Source organism: Gymnodraco acuticeps, unplaced genomic scaffold, assembly GCF_902827175.1.
Source record: "Gymnodraco acuticeps unplaced genomic scaffold, fGymAcu1.1, whole genome shotgun sequence".
In the NCBI taxonomy this organism is placed as follows: domain Eukaryota; kingdom Metazoa; phylum Chordata; class Actinopteri; order Perciformes; family Bathydraconidae; genus Gymnodraco; species Gymnodraco acuticeps.
In genome coordinates, this window is record NW_022992053.1 from 1,268,672 (window position 1) to 1,289,716 (window position 21,045).

General features: G+C 43.7%; 2 protein-coding genes across 2 annotated transcripts in view; one reads left to right on the forward strand and one right to left on the reverse strand.

Annotated features, from left to right (window-relative positions):
• Window positions 1-11,658: 11,658 nt before the first annotated feature.
• The window catches only part of wdr75 (WD repeat domain 75), a 37,696-nt gene continuing 28,309 nt past the window's right edge, over window positions 11,659-21,045 (forward strand). The window contains exons 1-4 of the mRNA XM_034202026.1: window positions 11,659-11,836; window positions 12,305-12,434; window positions 14,154-14,219; window positions 20,503-20,602. Coding sequence (XP_034057917.1) covers window positions 11,751-11,836; window positions 12,305-12,434; window positions 14,154-14,219; window positions 20,503-20,602 — 382 coding nt within the window. The 5' untranslated portion in view covers window positions 11,659-11,750. The remainder of the gene's footprint in view (window positions 11,837-12,304; window positions 12,435-14,153; window positions 14,220-20,502; window positions 20,603-21,045) is intronic.
• LOC117536928 lies at window positions 15,704-20,183 on the reverse strand. The gene is made up of 2 exons (XM_034202027.1): window positions 20,011-20,183; window positions 15,704-19,654 (listed from the first exon to the last, which is right to left on the reverse strand). Exon 2 carries the CDS (start codon window positions 19,397-19,399, stop codon window positions 17,318-17,320), a length of 2,082 nt encoding a protein of 693 aa, XP_034057918.1. The 5' UTR covers window positions 19,400-19,654; window positions 20,011-20,183; the 3' UTR covers window positions 15,704-17,317.

Genomic DNA, 21,045 nt, shown 5'->3' on the forward strand with positions numbered 1-21,045 from the left:
AGTTGAAAGGTCAGCGGCCATGTTTTTCTAACAGAAAAGCTAGAGAGCCACATGTTGTACCTCCTCTTACATCCGGCTACATCTGCTCATGTAGACCTTGAAGAGGCATTGTTTGTAAGTTTAATGATTCATCTATGTTTATAGATTTCATTTATGTTTATATTTTGTAACATGTCATTGTATTGATTGCAATGCTAACCCTAACCCTAACCCTTCAGTTTCACAAGATTACTACAATAAATGTTTAACTATCTGGCGATGTGTAAATCATTGCTACGTGCCCAGGGGCCAGAATAGTGAAAACACAGCATCACAGCGGGTTCTACACAGCAGACACCTTCGTAAACAAGAGAGGTTTCTTCAAAGCAACTTCAACTCTGCCAGACTGATATTCCCTTACGGTACGTCCACACAGCAGCTTTTCAAAAATCTTGAAAATCTTGGAGCTGGGCGTGTCTGAAAGCTTGGGGATTTTTTGCGAGCAACACGACCAACAACCAATCACATGAATCTCCCGCCCCCGACATACAATGCAAAAAACCCCGGGGATTTTATGCGAGCAATATATAAACTCCCCAAACAGGCGAAAACCTACCAGTTTCACCCACTGTCTCTGCCACCTCCCTCCATGCCTGGTTCCTCCGGTTTGTATCCCGTTAATAGTTCTGGTTGTAAAGAACCGGGTGATTTGCTACCGTAATTTCTCGTTTGGAATATGAGGAAATGAACTGCGGTCTGGTTCTCCCAGCTTACACGCGGTTTGATTGGCTATCAATCAATCAATCAATGTTTATTTATATAGCCCAATATCACAAATGTTACATTTGTCTCAGTGGACTTTACAGTTTGTACAAAATATCAGTATGACAATACGACACCCTCTGTCCTTAGACCCTCACATCGTACAAGGAAAAACTTCCGAAGAAAACCCACAGTTTAAAGGGAAAAATGGGAGAAACCTCAGGGAGAGCAACAGAGGAGGGATCCCTCTCCCAGGACGGACAGACGTGCAATAGATGCCGTGTGTAAATTGAAAAGATAATACATTTGCAACATAGGTAGTCCAAATGTTTGGAAATGCATGTGTGTATAATAGGAAGATGAATCCACGAGGATATCCATCCAGGATCTATGATCCAGGACCACAGCCACGACTCAAGATCCAGGACAGAGGAGCACAGGATCATCCATGACTCCGGATCCCGGCGTATATAGCCACCAAAAAGAAAGACATTTGGGGAAGCTGGGTTAATCGGAACATGAGAGTACACAGGTATAGACAGAGAGAAGGAAGAAGTAAGATGTCCCCCGACAAACTAAGCCTATATCAGCAAAACTAGGGGCTGAATCTAATCAGCCCTAACTATAAGCTTTATCAAAAAGGAAGGTCTTAAGCGCACTCTTAAAAACGGATAGGGTGTCTGCCGCCCGAACACAAACTGGAAGCTGATTCCACAAATGTGGAGCTTGATAAGAAAAGGCTCTGGCTCCCATTGTACTTTTAGAGACTCTAGGAACAACCAACAACCCTGCATTCTTGGAACGCAATGCCCTAGTAGGACAGTAGGGTATAATGAGTTCTTTAAGGTAAGATGGCGCCTGCCCATTAAGGGCTTTGTAGGCGAGAAGAAGAATTTAAAATTCTATCCTGTGTTCTATAGGGAGCCAGTGTAAGGCAGCCAGAACAGGAGTAATGTGGTCCCTTTTCCTAACTCTGGTTAGTACACGAGCTGCAGCATTTTGAATCAGCTGAAGCGACTTGACTGACTTCTTGGTACACCCTGATAATAAAGAGTTACAATAATCCAGCCTTGAAGTAACAAATGCATGGACTAGTTTCTCTGCATCGTTTTGAGGCAAGATATGCCTGATTTTTGCAATGTTACGTAGATGGAAGTAGGCGGTCCTTGAAATTGATTTTATGTGGGCGTTAAAGGATAAATCCTGATCAAATATAACACCAAGATTCCTTACAGTCTCACTGGAGGCCAAATTAATGCCATCCATGGTTAATATATCCTTAGATAATTTGTTTCGTAGATTCTTCGGGCCAAGTACAATAACTTCAGTTTTGGTCGTGTTTAACATCAAAAAGTTTAAGGTCATCCACGTTTTTAAGTCCTTAAGGCAGTCTTGAATTTTATTTAGATGATTAATTTCATCAGGCTTGATTGATAAATATAGTTGAGTATCATCCGCATAACAATGAAAATGTACAGAATGATTCCTTATAATATTGCCTAACGGAAGCATATATAATGTGAACAAAATAGGTCCGAGCACTGAGCCCTGTGGCACTCCAGGGCTAACTTTGGTTTGCGTGGAAGATTCATCATTGACACGTACAAACTGAGAGCGTTCAGATAGATAGGACCTAAACCAGTCTAAAGCAGTTCCCTGTATGCCAACTAAGTGCTCTAGTCTTTGCAATAAGATATCATGGTCGATAGTATCAAATGCAGCACTGAGATCGAGCAAGTGCTCGAGCTAGCGCTTCTACTGTCAGATTTGCATAAACGGGATTTGATTGGCTGACGCTTCCAGCTCAGCTTCAAAAGTTGAACATTGCTCAACTTTTGAATCCTGGAAATCCTGGAAATCTCCGCTTCGCTCCCCCACAATGCAGTTCGGCGAAAAGCGAGGCAAAATGACGTCATCCCCATTCAAAGTCAATGGGCAGAGAAGCGTTGGAAGATTTGTTTAAAGCTGCTGTGTGGACGTACCGTTAAAGCTACATGATGGATGCTACACCTCACGCAGAAGAGCAACAGGCGGGTCCATCATCAGACAGGAGCTTTCTTATCAGGTCTGCAGCTGATAGCTCCAGCTCAAGTTCCCAAAAATCTTCAGCTAGCTTAGCTGCAGCTAAAGCACGAGCTAAAGTTCTAGCTGCACGAGTCTGTGCAGCTTTCGTTCAGAAAGAAAATGAGCTTTTAATGGAAAAGGCTTGGATAGATGCAGCTCTTGCTGCGCTAAAGCTAGACAAAGAGATTGCAGCAGCAGAAGCAGAGGCTGATGCCCTCGAGTCTGCAGCAGAACAAATAGACGGAGGCTCCAGAGGCCGCAAACCTTGGATCTCTTCCACATCAATCTCCTCACGAAAGAACTAGCGAGTAGTGATGGCAGTTTGACACTGAAGCTTCGAACGGAGCTTCAACCCTGGACTTCCTATTCCATAGAAGCAGTGCTTCGAAGCTTGCTTCAAATCACGTGACATCTGACGTCCGAAGCAGCAACTGCTTCAAATCACGTGACATGTGACGTCCGAAGCAGCAACTGCTTCATTTCCTGAATGAATCACTTGACTGGTTCACGGTCCATTCACGCGATTCAATGCACTGCCTCGTCTCGATTCTGACAGGTGACAGGTTGAAACAGTTTCAAATTTGAGCGCTTCAACACTTTAAGACCGCTCTAAACAATGCACAATGTGTGGGTTGTTGTCGTAGTTTGCGTTGTTGCTGTTGAGTTGTTGTTGGTATTGCATTTGATATCATTATAGAGCAAGCCAGGAAGAAAGATAGGTCGTTCTGGCTCGGGAAACACTGTGGAGAAGTTGTGAACAAAAAGACAATTATCAGTAATATAAAAACAGTTAAATATTTCAAGCAATAGATAGCCCAGTGGGTACAGCCGGCGGCCCGAATGCGGCGATGTCCTCCGCGCAGCTGGTTCAAATCCCGGAATGGAAGTATTTTAATCATTGCTTTTCAACTTTAATAACTGATAAAATGCCCTCTCCGCCCAAAAACATGTCTAGCACTCTCTAGTCTCTTCTCAATAACCCAATACACACAATTATCAATCTTTAATTGCAAATAGAACATGATATTCAGTCTCATTGTGTGTGTGCATCGAATATTTTTCAAGGCAAAGATACGTTAAACCCACTGCAGCCTTGCACTTCGCCAGGAGAGGTCGCTGTAACTAAAGCTTCGAGAAATGAACCTATTTCCGACACAATTGTCCAAGTGGTTCGACGCTTCATTCAAAGCTTCATTTTGCCATCACTACTAGCGAGTACGTTCAGTGTCATTCTAAAGCTGCCTCGCAGCATACACTCGTAGATCTTGCACATCATCAGCCTCAGCCACACAATCCTACTGCTCTCAATAACGTTGCTTTTGATCACTCTGAGAGTGCCCTTAACAGGAAAAGAACACATATCTTACCATCCCAGCTAATAAAGCCGGATGCTAACCCTGATGGATCCTACCCCATGGGCTCACATCAGCCACTCTCGTCCACTCTCCCAATCCAGCTCCACAAACTCTCTCTGTTGACCGCTCAGGGTTCGGTGATGTAGTTAGATTTCTTGCTCTACGAGAACTGCTTCCCTCTGGCCGATTATCGGGGCCGATATTCCGCATTTGACCGATTATCGGTATCGGCCTTTTTTTTATCAAATTGCCGATAAAACTTTGGCTTTGATGCGGCCGTTTCTCTGGCTGCAGTCACCGCTCTGTGTATACGAGCAATGTCCCGCCCACAGCGCTATCTGATAGGCTATTACTGAAGTGTCAATCAACACTGAAGATTTTCCGGGCGGGAGCCAGCCAGAGAGGCGGGACCTTCTCAGATTACAGGCAGGTGCGAAGAACGCAGACACAGACAGAGGCAAGCAGCAGCGCTGAGCGGCAGAGCCATAGGCCTACATGTGTTTCGAAGGTAAGTCAGTTGAAAGCCGAAGTTCAATAAACATCCCAATCCCCTATGCTGAAGTTGCAAAAACATCACGATTTTATGATCCAATTCTATCAGTTTCCCAGTTACACAGGGACGCGGGAAGTCAGTCAGAGTTGGGGGTGCGTGCGGCGTCTCGCAGTGGAGTAACTGTGGTGCGGAGGGGGGGGGGGGCTGCGAGTGGAGCCTCGCCGTTTTTTAGGTTGATATGTGAAGCTCATTAGCTAGCCAACATGTATCTAGCAAATGTTTAGCAAAATATTAGAAGTGAGGCTACTAGACTAACGTTAGGTCTACTGTAATAGCCTCACTTTTAATATTTTGCAAAAGATTAGCTAGCACTAGTGTTTTACAGTTGCTAGCAGCTTATTGGGATGTTATGTTAGATAGACAGGCATTGTTTTGATATAATAAATTAAGCATTATTGTTAGTTAAAGGGGACCTATTGTCATGGTTTTGGATTTTTTGTTTTCATTTTCCACCTTTTGTTTTGAAATGTTTTCCTCCTTGTGTCTTGTCTGATCCTACTCCCTGTGTTTGCCTTCCTGTCGTTAGTTTCCCTCCTGTGTCTGATTGTGCCTCATTGTGTTCACCTGTTGCCGTTGTGTTTCTGCCTCCCCTGCCAGCTGTGTCTTGTCCTGTGATTACCCTTATGTGTATTAGTCTTGTCTTCCCCTGTGCTCCATGTCTGTTCGTCGTCATTTCATGTCCCTGTCACCTATGCGTGTCCGTGTCTCCTGCCTGTTCCCGTCTGTAAGTTTGTTCCTGTCTGTCGTGCTCCCCGGTTTTGTTTCTGTTCATTAGTTCTTGTTTTTTCATGCCTTCGGCTTTTTATAATAAAGCTCGCTTTTTGTTAACAAACCTTTTTTTGTATTTTTTAACTGCATTTGGATCCTATTTTCCCCAAACCTGACAGTACGAACAGACCAATATGGACCCAACAGTTTTTTCATTTAGCCGAGAGCTTTATGAGCTTAAATACAATCTGGAATGTATTTTCAATGACTGGAGGAGGGCCTCATCCAGAGAGGCCAAAGATGTTGCCCTTAACGAGGCACGCAGGGAGGTTGACAGCAGGCCCTGGCTTAGGAGCTTGTTGCCTGAGAAGCTAAGCATTTTTACTAGCAGCCTCAGTTCTGGCCCCAGCAGCCATGGCTCCAGCCCCAGTTCTGGCCCCAGCAGCCATGGTTCCGGCCCCAGCAGCCATGGTTCCGGCCCCAGCAGGCTAGTGTTGCACGGTGTACCGATACTTGAAAGGTACCGCGATACCCTGCCGTTAAAAACGGTACGATTCCTCCGTTTCATTAGTATCGGTTCTTTAAGAATCACGGGGAAAAGTACTCCGGTGAGAAAGCGCCGTTTTAATAAGAGCCGTGTGTGTTCAGCGCTCTGCTTCCACTCCCTGCACTGCAGCCATGTCTGCAGTCCCGCCCCTCTCAAGCACGCTCTAAGTCCCTCCCCTCTCTCGTGCACGCGGCCACGTGCTAGCTGGCAGAGCATGTGAGAAAACGAGAAGCATGGCTGCAAGTGGGAGTGCAACTGCCGCTGCGCCTCGGCTTATTGACAAAAAAGACGCCAGAAGCGAAATGTGGAAGTATTTGAGCGATATCTCTGACAGTGAGGGCAAGCCTACGGACACCACGAGGCCTGTCTGTGAGACATGTTTTAGATCCCTGCAAACCAAGGGAGCCAACACATCAGACTTGGCTAAGCACCCGCCGACCGGCATCCAGAGCTGTTTAAAGAATGTAAAGACAGACAGGTTAGCGAATGTGATAGATAACATAATTACATCATGCTCAAGCCCTCACATCTAAGTCAAACAAGTGTAATTTATTTTGTGACAAACGAACGTTTTCGTAGTTTGACGAGGCAATTAATGGCAATGATAACTGTCTAATATGGCTATCTTTTTAGCTAACCTACCAATGTGGCTAACATCTGCAATATACATTTTGTCAATAATTATTTATATTACTGTACTATTACATGTTAATAAAATATTTTTAAAATTATATTTTATAAAACAAAAAAGTTGTTTGAGATGATGCTTAATTTGATTTAATACGAATTCTTGTCATTTATTTTGTTTATTGTTCTCATTGTTTAAAAGTGTGTGTTATGGTTATGGTTTTGGTGTGAAATAAAGCACAATAATTACATTTAAGACTGTTTCCCTTTTTTTAAGAAAAGTATCGAAAAAGAATCGGAATCGCAATTCTTGACTTGGTATCGGTATCGAAACGAAAATGTTGGTATCGTGACAACACTACAGCAGGCATGGTTCCGGCCCCAGCAGCCATGGTTCCGGCTCCGGTTTCGGCTCCAGTACTGGCTCTCCGGCCGACGCCAGCCCCCCGTGTCCTGTCGGCGTACCGGCCGACTCCAGCTCCTCGTCTCCTGTTGGCTCTCCGGCCGACGCCAGCTCCCCATGTCCTGTCGGCGTACCGGCCGACTCCAGCACCTCGTCTCCTGTTGGCTCTCCGGCCGACGCCAGCTCCCCGAGTCCTGTCGGCGTACCGGCCGACGCCAGCTCCCCGTGTCCTGTCGGCGTACCGACCGTCTCAAGTCCTCTTTCAAGACACTTCTCAAGTCCCTAAACCCTATTGTGGAGAAGTTGCCATTCAACCTTCAGGATAAATGGATGTCTCATGGGAGTATGTACAAAGAGCAGAACCATGTGCATTTCCCCCCATTCACCTACTTTGCTGACTTATTCTGCAGAGAGGCCTACATCCGTAACGACCCAAGTTGCTTTCTCTCTTCTTCAACTGTTACAATAGTGAAGCAGGATAACACAGTTAAGAAGATGGACAGCTCTAAGAACTTCATCTCCTCACACATGACAGAGGTCTCTTGTCTATGTCTGACTCTGACAATACAGAGACTTCCAGTGCCAAGCCTGATGTCGAAAAGCAATGTCCTATCCACAAAAAGCCTCACCCTCTTAAATATTGCAGAGGCTTTAGGACCAAGACACTAGAAGAGCGCAAGGCATTTCTTAGGGAGGGTGGCATATGTTTTAGATGTTGTTCTTCTAGCAAACATCTTGCAAAAGACTGTAATATTGCAGTTCAATGTAAAGAGTGCAACAGCAACAAGCATATAGCAGCTCTTCATCCTGGGCCAGCTCCATGGCATAACCAGAACCCTGAGTCAGAGAACGGCGGGGAGGATGACACTGAGTCATCTCCGACAGTGAACTCTAAGTGTACGGAGGTCTGTGGAGAAAACAACGGGCCAAGCTCCTGCTCAAAGACCTGTCTCGTCACAGTGTATCCTAAGGGACGACCTGACAGGTCAGTGAGACTCTACGCTATCCTTGATGACCAGAGCAATCCATCACTCGCCAGATCAGAGTTTTTTTACCTCTTTGGCGTTGAAGGCACAGATACTCCCTACACACTACAGACATGCGCTGGTCTCACTGAGATTTCTGGAAGGAGAGCCATAAGCTTCATTGCACAACCTTTAGATGGAAGTCTCAGCATTAATCTCCCGACTCTCATAGAATGCAACTACATCCCGAAAGACAGGTCAGAGATACCTACGCCAGAGGTGGATGAATGTCACATTCACCTCCACTCCATTGCTCAGCACATTCCACAACTTGATCCAGAGGCTCAGATCCTTCTTCTCCTTGGACGTCCTACAAGTCCACAAGGTGAGAGACCAGCACAATGGACCCAATGAGGCACCATATGCCCAACGCTTGGATCTTGGCTGGGTCATCATTGGCGAAGCCTGTCTAGGCTCAGCTCACAAACCCAAAGATGCAAGTGTGTTCCGCACTCACATCCTCGAGAACGGGCATCACTCTCACTTCATGCCCTGTCTGAACCATCTTACTCCGAAAGAGAAACTCGCTGAGAATAAACATAGGGTCCGCAGTTCTTTTGACGTGGAAAGTTCACAGCTCGCTAGTGGTTCAGCTTAGCGCACCGAAGACGACTCACTGGGTAGTAAGATCTTCCAACGTACAGAGGACAACGTGGAAACATCTTATGACCTCATAGAGCCAGACTCTGACGCAGAAGTTCAAACTCAATTCATAGAATGCAGCAACAGAAACCAAGGCTCTCAGCAATTTGAGAGGTCGTCAACTTGGCTTCATCCCTCAACTCTTCAGAGTCGCTCAAAGTGGCAAAAGAGCCATCACAACATTAAGCAAGGATACCTGGTGCTTCTTCGCAATACTCAGGTGAAAATAAACCAGTGGCCTCCGAATGTTTTTTCTGTAGCACCGGACAATTCTACCTCAATAATATAATACATTAACCGTGCTTTACGTGAACCTCATCATGACACTCGAGAGGACGGCAGGACTGTGATTTCCTGTGTTCAGTGAATGCAACAGAGGCAAGACACCAGACCAATCAGAGTTGCATGGAAATAAAAGTGTGCTTGTGTCATTCAAACTCGGCTCTCTGTGTGTGTGTGTGTGTGTGTGTGTGTGTGTGTGTGTGTGTGTGTGTGTGTGTGTGTGTGTGTGTGTGTGTGTGTGTGTGTGTGTGTGTGTGTGTGTGTGCGTGTGCGTGCGGAAATAGCGCATTTAGTGTGTGTGAGAGAGAGAGAGGGACCGGTGCCAGCAGCAGGGACCGTGTTGTTAGCATCTGGTTAGCTAGCTGCACTAACGGACATACGGAGCTGTTGTTGGTTCCACAAAAAGCTGGAGGAGAGCTCTCCTCTCAGACTGAGAGGCTCAGGTGAGCTAAAGGACTCTGAGTGTTTAGATGGTTAACTTTAGTCTAAGTTATCTCAGTGGGTCTCAAACGGTTTGGTCACAAATTATTCAAAAGATTATTTCCGCGGCACACTTTCATATGAACACTATCGTTATAAAAAAAATAAGAGAATAAAGGAAAAACAGTTATGAAATACTATATGGCAGTAAAACAAGAATACAGTTTGAAAGGGGAGTGATTTGTAAAATATCCATAAAGAAAAAGAACATCTGCTTACAGTTGTGTTTCATCTGGGTGTTGAGAGATGTATCCATAGATCTCTTAATGTTGCTCTCAAATGCACCAGATTGATGCTTTTAACTTCAATATTTAAAACAAATCTTCCCGGGGAGCATCCCCCGGACCCCCCTAGAGGAGGTGAGGTCCGCTCCCCACTCGTAAAAAATAGCACTTTACACCTGCCTTTATGCCGTGAGCTGATTATCGAGCCTTCATTGTAACAGTCGCGGGTGTAGTGTGTTTGCGTGTGGGGAGTGCTTTTGTGCGTGCTCTATAGTCAGGGCTGCACATAACTGGTGCGCAACCACCCAGGGGCGCTGCCAGGGATTTTGGGTCCCATGAAAATATATCACATTGGGCCCCACCACCAGGCACAGGCCACTTTGTTTATAAATTACCTCGAAGGCCGTACCAAATGGTCTAGCGATCCGTATACGGCCCGGGAGCCGGCCGCCAAAGCATAATTCCCGAGCCATTTAGGTTTAATTTTTGTAATCCATCCGCGAGCGTGACGGCATCTGAGATCCCTCGCTCTACCCCTCGCTATCGCGTGGAAGGTCTGCATTATGCGCTCCGCACAGTAACCCTGCTGCGAGGCACGGCCGAACAGTTCATGGGCGTGCTCACTAGCGCACCTCCCCCCCCTTTATAAAGTCAAGTACCCCTCAAAAGGTCCGGTTTATTTCATTTTAAGGATGCGCACCAAGCAACATCTCCAGGTGCTCCTTTGCGAACTAGGGAAAAAAAGTTATGTGCACAACTGTCTATAGTGCCCGTAATAGTGTTCACTGGAGTCCAGCACCTCAGCACCCCCACTCAAAATACCTTCCCGCGCCTCTGCTCAGTGCCCTTCTCACTTCGGTTAAATGGAATCCTTGCTTCCTTCACTTGCGTTGTTTCCCTGTGACTAGTCCCTCCCACCAGGGAAGCATGGAGGGACGCAAGGAAACCACGAGAAGCAGGGAAATGAGTTTTAAGAGCAATGGGACGTCCTTTCCTCTGGAGCGTCACGTGAAGCGACGTCCGTTTGTGATGACGCCGCACAGCTGATCGTCTGACAGCAGCCAGCTCTGTCCCCGTTATTTCCACACACACCCCCGCCTCTGTTAGTACACATTTACTGACACAAACATTTGTATCATCTGTTATAGACCCAAATAAATAAAATAAAATAAGAACTAATTCTCAAAAAAGATAAACGCCATTCTTAAAATGTATAAACGAACAATAGTTTGATTAATATTGATTAGAGTGCACAATAGAAATAAAATAATTGAGAGAAGAAAAAGAGATATATTATCTATCAAAACCCAGTTAGATTAACATTCATTGGATTGCACACTTTGTTTGTTTGCTTGGATATGTAGCACATTAACATTTTAATAGCACTTAATGACTGACTGAATGGAAATGACAATAAATGAAAATGTAAAACGAAAAAAGCGATCATGAAAATGTTTCCAAAAAATGAATAAAATGATTTTTGACCACTTTGTTGTTCAGATATATCACATATTTGTAACAAAATTATACATTAATTGAAACAAAACACGGTATAAACTGAGGAGTGACTACCGTGAGGTTCATGTGTTTTCTTCACTCCGCTGGGAAACTGCTCTCATGTCAAGAAGCATCAGATCAGTGCATGCGCTGCATCGTCCAATCAGTGAGCGATACACAGTAAGGGGGCGGCGCGAGTGTCTGAGGATTTCATCGGAGGATGGTGGTTCCTCCTTTATCGCTCCTCCATTATCGCTCCTCGGTCCTCCGGCAAAAATAAGGCCATTGGGACGCTACTCAAGATGGCGCAGACAAATCAACTTCCGGTGAGACCGAGACCGAGGAGCGAGGAAATGACTCAAATAGTAATAGTACTTGTAGTAGTGATTACTTACTTGCTTACTTAAGAATAAATGCAACATAATGGATTAAAAAAGGAAAGATATAATAAGTGTTTTAAAAGGCATGATGGAATTGCTCATTATGTATTACCAGTAGCTGCGCCCCTCCCGTGCAGCAGGGAGCAGTGCAGCACTCACACACAGTGTCGCGACCAGGTCGCAGTGACGCGTTCAGAGGTGAAAGTTGAATTCAATGAAAACATGGTTGGACACGGGGATATCCGCGTGGTTCATCGAGGTGGCTCTAAAATTAACTCCAGGCAGCCTGTCATAACCCAGGACTCAAGGTGAGGGTGTGTTTTCATCCCGGTAATGTTTAATATTCGGTGGAAGGTTTTCCCGCGAATCTACCAGTGGTAGTTAGCCAGCGTGCTGAAGCCGGTGCTGGCCGTTAGCATTAGCAACACAAGCTGCTAGCTAACTGTTGAAGCTGCTGCTGATACAAAGTATCACCAGCTAATCTCTCTGACACTTTAGCAATGTTTTTAAACTGTTACGCAAAATGTCGTTAAAATGATTATATTATTGTGTGTGTGTGTGTGTGTGTGTGTGTGTGTGTGTGTGTGTGTGTGTGTGTGTGTGTGTGTGTGTGTGTGTGTGTGTGTGTGTGTGTGTGTGTGTGTGTGTGTGTGTGTGTGTGTGTGTGTGTGTGTGTGTGTGTGTGTGTGTGTGTGTGTGTGTGTGTGTGTGTGTGTGTGTGTGTGTGTGTGTGTGTGTGTGTGTGTGTGTGTGTGTGTGTGTGTGTGTGTGTGTAGGTTCCTGCTGTGCGCCTCAGGAGAGTGTGTGAAGGTGTTCAGCACCTCCACTGAAGAGTGTGTCCACGACCTGCGGGGACACACCGACGCAGTGACCGGTGTACTGCTCAAACCCTCCAACCACCTACAGGTACATCATCCGGCATGCACCTCCCTGTGAACGAAGATCCATCTTAGTCAGACTGTTTACTTGCCTTAAAAAAAGACGAATTCTTACGTGGTTGAAACCGACTTCAGAACAACCATAAAAGTAAAACATTTTCACTGTAAGGTTGATTTTTAGTTTACTTAATTGATAATGGAAAAGGGGGTTTCCTTAAAATGTTAAATATAAATTCAAGTCACCATATAGTTTCTCTCCCGAGTGATGATGTCCAAACTAGCACAATATTTGTGAATAAACGTTTTAAAATCATTAACAAATCATTTTAAAATGCATTAAGGCGAGACACCCCAGGTGAATAGGGTAATTTTTTTAACTTAAAGGTATCAGCTAGAAATTTCTCCAGTTAATTACTTACAATAAGGCAATTGTCTTTTGTATTACAAGTGTTCTGAAATAGCATGTTTAAATATGCAAATTATCCATTATTTCATTAAATATGCACATATTTTAACACATTTCAGGAATCGAAATCTGAACTTTGGATATAGCCAGATTCAAAATTCTTGTTTCATTTTGTAGTCATATTAGTATCTAAGGCTTTTACAGAAGGGATATTGGATATCTATTTTTATCACTCCATAAATCAGAAAATACTGTCAACAGCCCTAAAATATCCATTTTCGCCATGTTTTTAGGTATACAATGTTGTATAATTCAGGCTATGAATGATATATGAACAAACCCTTCTGTAAAAGCCTTCATAATATTGATAGGAATATAACTGGAAGGTTTTGTGTATCTACGTGCTACTGAAGTTGAAATTTCGAACTCAGAGTAGGAGAAAAAACTCATTTTGAGAAAACGACCTTTAAAGATTGCAGTGAGGCGCTAGCTAAACCCTCCTGTTCTTTGGATGACAGCTTGCGCATCGACGCAATCCGTGAAGGTATTTCATGTTCAGGGTCATTTTTTTTTGTATAACCTTGCTTCGTGCAAGTGACAATTGTTGTCGTCTTCTCTGTGAACGTTTTTTTCCCCGTTCTTTTGGCATTTTGAGATTTCAATTTCTAGCTGAAAGCTAACCAGGAAGTGTTTTAGCACACCACGTGACGCATCTGAACGAATCACATTGTCAGAAATTGACACCAGCCAATGAGATTTCGTTTCTTGGTTTAAGACCCCTTTGTGCTTTCACGATTGGTTGTTGATACAAAGGAAATGACCATATTTGGATCCGATGAGATTGTGCAGGAGAGACGGAGCTTTCCAGCGATACCTCTGATGACATGGTGCACACAGCGGTCGCGGTACTTTATGTTACGTTAGAATGCTAACTTTTGGTGAATTTAGGAGAAATCTACAGACGCAAATAGACAAACTATAGTAAAATAAACACTTAAATGTGTATTTTGTACGTTTTCCTTCCAAAAGCCTGAAAGAAAACATGTTATGGAATCAAAATAGCACAAAATCTCAAAATTGACCAGTACTTGAAAAACGATGTTTTTGCCTGCCGTGTCTCGCCTTAAAACGATATCGTTTTTTCTTTTTGCGTTATCTCTAGTCTTGTAAGTATGATTGTATGGTCGTCCACCTTTTTAAGCTGTTATACTCTTTTTTTATTTATTCAAATTTGAAAGACTTGGTTACACTATTTTGTTGGTTCAGACATTACTTGCTTCATAGGACTAACATTGTTATTTTAAGCTTGTATAATGATTTTATTGTTATATTTTGTTGCAGGCGTACTCTTGCTCAGCAGATGGCACTGTCAGACTTTGGGACTTCACAGAGGGCATCCACATCAAGGTACAGCTTGATTATTGTCTTGTTTACGCTCCATGCTTTAGAATCAGTGTGGATCATCCCGACATTTAAAAAAAAAGAGCCACCATAGCAAAAAAAAATTTGATTGACATGATTTTAAACTACTAAGTTTATAAACAGGACTGTCCAAAAACCTGTATTAGTTTAGAAGGTAAAAGAAAAATGTTCCTAAAAAAAAAAAACTGCATCTCTAAACCACCTCTTTCTCACACATTTAAGCTATTCTATGTAAAAATGTAATGTAATTAGGGCCGGGACTTTAACGCGTTAATTAAGATTAATTAATTACACAAAAATTAACGCATTTTAATCGCACCTATTTTTGCACCGCGGAACGTTTCTCACTGGATGAGTTTCAGGCGTACCGATTATACTGGAGCACCAACTAACGTTCATGACTTCAGACAACAACAAACCACAGTGAACAACAGTGGGAAATGTTGTTTTAAAAAACGGATGGATGGAAGCGTCGATAAGAGCACGGTTGTGTGCAAATTATGCAAAAAGGAATTCGCATATCACCGCAGCACATCAAGCCTCAAGTATCACCTCAATGCAAAACATATAGCAGCTAGCGTGGAAGCTAGCGTGGACGTTAGCCTCATTTATCGCGTTCACACCAAAAAGAGCCGGTACTAAAATTAGTTCATGAGAACCTTTTTACCCCACGAAAGTCCCTGCTAGAGAGCAGAGAGCTGCTAGAGAGCAGGGACTTTCGTACGGCTCTCTTGTGAGAAAAGAGCTATATGTCTGATTGGCTGGGCGGATTGCAAACCACGCCCCGTAAAACTCCCAAAAAGTTTTGTGAAGCTGCCATTTTATTATCCTCGCATTAGCATTATTAGCATTAGCCCAGCGCAGAAACGCAGAGAGACTAACTTATGGCAACATAAAATAAAACATGGGAGCGGTGGAGATGAGGAGGTGTCGGCGTAGAAGCTGCTGGGAGTCCCAGCAGCTTCTACTGAAGCCAATCCCCAACTCCGGGGACTTCCGGCCGGGGACTTTGGGCGGCAGTATACGCCGTGAAGTGGTTTGCGGCCTGCCAGTAAACCCAAAGCAGAAGAAGAAGAAGTGACGTCAGCGGCTTCATTTGCCTAATCCACCCCCAGGTTCAAAGAGTTCTCATGAACTAAATTCTCATGAACCTTTGTGGGAAAAGTACTGCGGTGTGAATGCGCCTAATGGTATACTAAAATCCATGTGAAAAAAATTGCTTCTCACTGTTCTCAGGTCAAATATTTATATGTGATTAAAAATGCGATTAATTTCGATTAATTAATTACAAAGCCTCTAATTAATTAGATTAATTTTTTTAATCGAGTCCCGGCCCTAAATGTAATATATCCATTCCGCTGAAACCCCACTGTGCTGTCCCCGGTATATGTAGTGTATATATCTTAACAGCCAGATAAACTCTCTCCGTACACCAAGACTCTGAAGACGTGAATCCTTTGCCCACAGGTTTAATGATATAAGGAAGGTGTGAAACTAAAAATAAACAAGACAAAATATAATCAATTCTATGATCATTTCTACATACACAAATATGCACAATGGATATAAATCAACACAGCTTTAACATTAATTGAATTGCCTTGTTATATTTACTGTAAGCTTTTTAATGTATTTATTGTAATTCTAGAACTTAAACAGTTATAAATGGCCTCATATTTTAAACATATAATCAGCCATTTGTACATTTATTCATTTAACTCTCCTTGCATTAGCCTTGTACAACAACTCGGAAGATCTCCAGCATTAAACACCACAGAATACAATATTTCCTAAAAATAATCATCTGTAATTGTTAATAACACAAACATAAACAATACTTACATACGATGCGATCAAAGGCATTAAGACGTGTGCAGATATAGCTGGATTTCTAACAAACAATAACACATTGCTCACAGAGCCATGCTTTGCCTATTTCCTGTCTAATGATCACCTGACACACCCATCTGATGATGTCATCCTGATTCTTAAAGGGACCACGACCAGGCACAATGGGCACACAAAGAATAGCCCAGAAAATGCAAACAAGAGTCAACTTAGCTGTAACAGAACACTCCCCGTCTGGCGTGATACACGTCACCCAAATCTAGAACACTTCCATTACCTAGCCATCTGGGGGGAGAAGAGGCACCATCTCTGCAACAGGCCTAAGAAAGAGCGAAGTCCCTCCTGGTTCGATGACCTTCACCTCGACCTGATGCAACTTCCCGTTTTTGTTAGGAACAGTCTGTGTTGTCAGTCGAAGAGGCCATTCATATCTTGGTACGTGATTTGACTGCCACTTCTTGCATGCTTGAATGATGATATCTGCGGCCTGATTGGATTCCTCAACAGTGAATTCTGCCTCGCAGCAATGCCAGCCCTTACGATAACTGTTCTTTTTTGGGGTTGCCTTGAACACACATGCGATGTGCAAGAGGCGAGTAACAGAAGGAGTGAGTGACTCCCATAAAGAGGACTTGGTAGATCGCTGGGAACCAAGCTGCTTGTGAGCTGTTGCAGTGCTCAAAGTAGACACTTGAAGCCGGATATCTGGGTCTGGACTCGGATCCACAAGATCATAGGTGCTCTCAGAGATACTTGGCTTTGGCTTAGACAGAAACTTGGGTCCAGTCAGCCAGTTAGTCTTTTAAATGACCTGGAGCCACCAAACGTGTTACATGATCTGTGGGGTTCTGATCTGTCGGCACAAAAGGCAAATGGTCCAGATTGGGCACAGTACTTCCAAGGTGGTCAGCATCACAGGAGGTTTTCCCATCTGAATCCTGAGTGACTTGGAGAATAGGATACTCTAGTTCTGTGGTTTTCGTGTAGAAGCTGTTGATCGTCAATGGTTTGTTGACGCTTTCTAGACAAACATTGCCTCCAATGACCCACCCCAGATCTAACTTTTGAGCATAAGGCTGGTTGTGTGAGCCATTCATCTGTTTGCGAACCTTATGAACTCTGATAACGTCCCGACCCAGGAGAAGCATGATAGGTGCTTGTGGGTCAATGTCTGGGATGAGGTGCGCCACTGACTTGAGGTGTCCATGATTGAGAGCCACATCAGGGGTTGGGATCTAATTTCTGTTGTTAGGAATGTCATTGCATTCTATGAAGCTGGGTAATGGGATGTGGACAGTTCCATCCAGAGACTCAACTTCATAGCCACTGGCTCTTCTTCCTGCTGATTCCTTCACTCCAGCACATGTTCTCAATGTGTAAGGAACACTCGGACTTTGGTCACTGAACATTTCAAAGAACTGTGAACGAACTAATGATCTGTTGCTCTGTTCGTCCAAAATTGCATACAGTTTAATTGCTTTGTCTTTGTGGCCTGATGGATATACATTTACAAGACATATTTTGGAGCAGGATCTACCTGCCAGATCTCCGCCACAGACGTTTGTGCATTTGGTGGTGACATGAGGAGGAGGTGAAGTTTTCTCCTCCTCCCCGCCATGCTCTGGAGCAGGGACCACCTCCTCCATCCAGGGTGCTGGTCCAGGGTGAAGTGCTGTATGGTGTCTTTCACTTTTGCATTCAAAACATTGCATTTTCATTTTACAGTTCTTCGCGAAATGTGATGATGAAGAACAGCATCTGAGGCACACATTATTCTCTTTTAGGAATGCCTTACGCTCATCAATGGGCTTTGCTCGGAATGTACGACATTTGCGGAGTGGATGTGGCTTTTCATGTATCGGACACATTTTATCAAAGTCCTCAGATCTCGTTGGGGGCTCACCGGTTTCAGTAACGACTCCGGGGAAGATCTCTGTTTTGTGGACAGAGACCTCCCGATATTTGTTTGGTTTCCAACCTGTCTTATCATTCTGTTTAGCTGTGTCTGTGTGGGAGGCGAAGTTGAAGCTCGGATCATTCCTCATGATAGCCTCCTGGCTGACAAAGTTCACGAAGAAGTCAAAGGGTGGATAGTGGACAAGATTTTGCCGCTTGTAGGATGCACCGACTGATGCCCACTTTTCCTGCAGACCGAATGGAAGCTTCTGAACTATTGGGTTGACGCCTCTGGCTGTGTCGAGGAAGGAGAGACCAGGCAAGTCTCCTTCTGCTTTGGCAGATTGAAGTTCCATTAATAGATCACTTAACTTTGTCAGTTTGGAATAATCTTGATTTGTTATTTTAGGAAAGGTGTCAATGCGTTTGAACAGAGCGTCTTCAATGACTTCTGGTGAGCCATATGTTCGCTCGAGTCTGTCCCATGTCATTGCTAATCCTGCTTCAGGGTGATTTATGTGTATTGCTCTTATCTGTTCGACATGTTGTCTTGCCTCGTTACCAAGCCACCTGTGCAGAAGATCCATCTCCTCACTTGGTGTCAGGTTTAAACCCCGGGTTGCGGTCTGGAAAGACCGTTTCCATGCTCTGTAATTCTGAGGTTTTTCATTGAATTGAAGCAAACCTGTAGCAACAAGCTCGTGCAGTGCAAAATATCTCACAAAGTCATTCAGGTTTGAGTCGTCGTGATTGTAATTTGGAGACATGGGATGGGGTGATGAGGAAGGATTACCACTATGGTTTTGAGGCCTGTAATACTGTCCAGGAGTACAACGGTTGTTCTCAAACTTTACATTGCGTGAACCACGAGCACACTCGTCTCCGTTGATGCCAGGCTGCTGTGAGGTAATATGAGGTGATTGGGATCCAGGATTGGTTTGATGGAGAATGAAAGGTTTGGCTTCTGGTTTGAGCTGTGAATGTGAAATGCTGTCGCCAGGACTTGGCTTTGTAATTGCTGGTCCATAATGATCACTTAGTTGAGGTTTAGCCTCCGTTATTTTGGCTTGGTCAGCAACATATTGCTGTGTGCGTAATGCTGCTTCCAATGATACAGAGCTTAAACAGTTTTTACTCCTTTCTTTCTCAATATCTAAATCCTCAGCAGCTTCGAATACTTCTGCTTCAGCTATAACCGCAGCTGTCTCTTTCTGTATGTTGAGCATTTCCATAGATGCTTCCAACTTAGCTTTTTCCAGCCTTAGATTCATTTCCTCTTCGGCGTAGGAAAGACGTGCTTTAGCTGCTTCTGCTCTCGCTCGTGCCCTGACTGCAGCGGACCCAGTTGATGATGCTCTTGATCGTAGTTGGGAGCCTGAAACACGGGAGCGCGTGTTTAGCGAAGAAGCCTTTTCTGTCATAGCACCGTCTGATAGTGTTCCTCTCTTTAGACACTGTTTTGACGGTCATCCAGTGGCTATATGTGAAGATGCTGTCATTGTCTGCCAGCTTACACTGCGTTGTCCTGCCCGCTAAAATGCCGTATTTTCACTGTGCTGTCCCCGGTATATGTAGTGTATATATCTTAACAGCCAGATAAACTCTCTCCGTACACCAAGACTCTGAAGACGTGAATCCTTTGCCCACAGGTTTAATGATATAAGGAAGGTGTGGAACTAAAAGTAAACAAGACAAAATATAATCAATTCTATGATCATTTCTACATACACAAATATGCACAATGGATATAAATCAACACAGCTTTAACATTAATTGAATTGCCTTGTTATATTTACTGTAATCTTTTTAATGTATTTATTGTAATTCTAGAACTTAAACAGTTATAAATGGCCTCATATTTTAAACATATAATCAGCCATTTGTACATTTATTCATTTAACTCTCCTTGCATTAGCCTTGTACAATATTGAGACAACTCGGAAGATCTCCAGCATTAAACACCACAGAATACAATATTTCCTAAAAATAATCATCTGTAATTGTTAATAACACAAACATAAACAATACTTACATACGATGCGATCAAAGGCATTAAGACGTGTGCAGATATAGCTGGATTTCTAACAAACAATAACACATTGCTCACAGAGCCATGCTTTGCCTATTTCCTGTCTAATGATCACCTGACACACCCATCTGATGATGTCATCCTGATTCTTAAAGGGACCACGACCAGGCACAATGGCCACACAAAGAATAGCCCAGAAAATGCAAACGAGTCAACTTAGCTGTAACAGAAACCCCACTGATCAAAAACCCTCTCACACTTTGAAATCCTCTTATCTAACAGCAGCGTAAGCAAGTTGTTCATATTGTGGAGTGGGTACCCTGTCACAGTTTTTCCTATATATTTATACCTTCGTATAGTGAGCCCCACATAATGTGACTTGATGCACAACAAAGCAATAGGGAAGGACTAGTTTGAGATCAGTTTGGGAAAGAGCTTGTTATGTTTTCTCTGATGTTTGGCAGCCATGTATGACTATTGCTTGATCTCTTCCAGACTTACGTCATTGGATACCCGGTCTACTCCATCTATGCATCTGCACACCATGGAGGAGTTATCTTCGTCGTTACCCCCATGCTAAATGACAAAAGATCTGGTAGGTTTGACACCTTTTTTCTTCGTGGTCTTGACCTTTGTCACAGCAGAAACTTAGAATGGCCAATGTAGGAAAATTACAGTTTATTTAACATTTAATGATGGCTGTTATGAAAGTTTCTCTGGTGGTGATGTTAGCATAGCAACCGAAGCTAAACTGACTATCTTGACTACTTGTTGCTATCCTATTGTGGCATAAGCCGTTTTCTACAGGCACATTTTACCGGCGTATTTTTCATTATGATTCTACTTGTGATAGTCGGACACGACAACCTGTGCAGCCCATGTATTGATTCCATCCGATAGCTGCTATAATACAAAACAACACGTCTGCCTCTCTCCACAATGATCAATAACAGTGAACGGATGGTCAAAGTAAGGTACAAATAAACAGAATCACACGAAGCCTGGTGAGTGTTGCCTGACTTTATAAAGTGTGTGGTT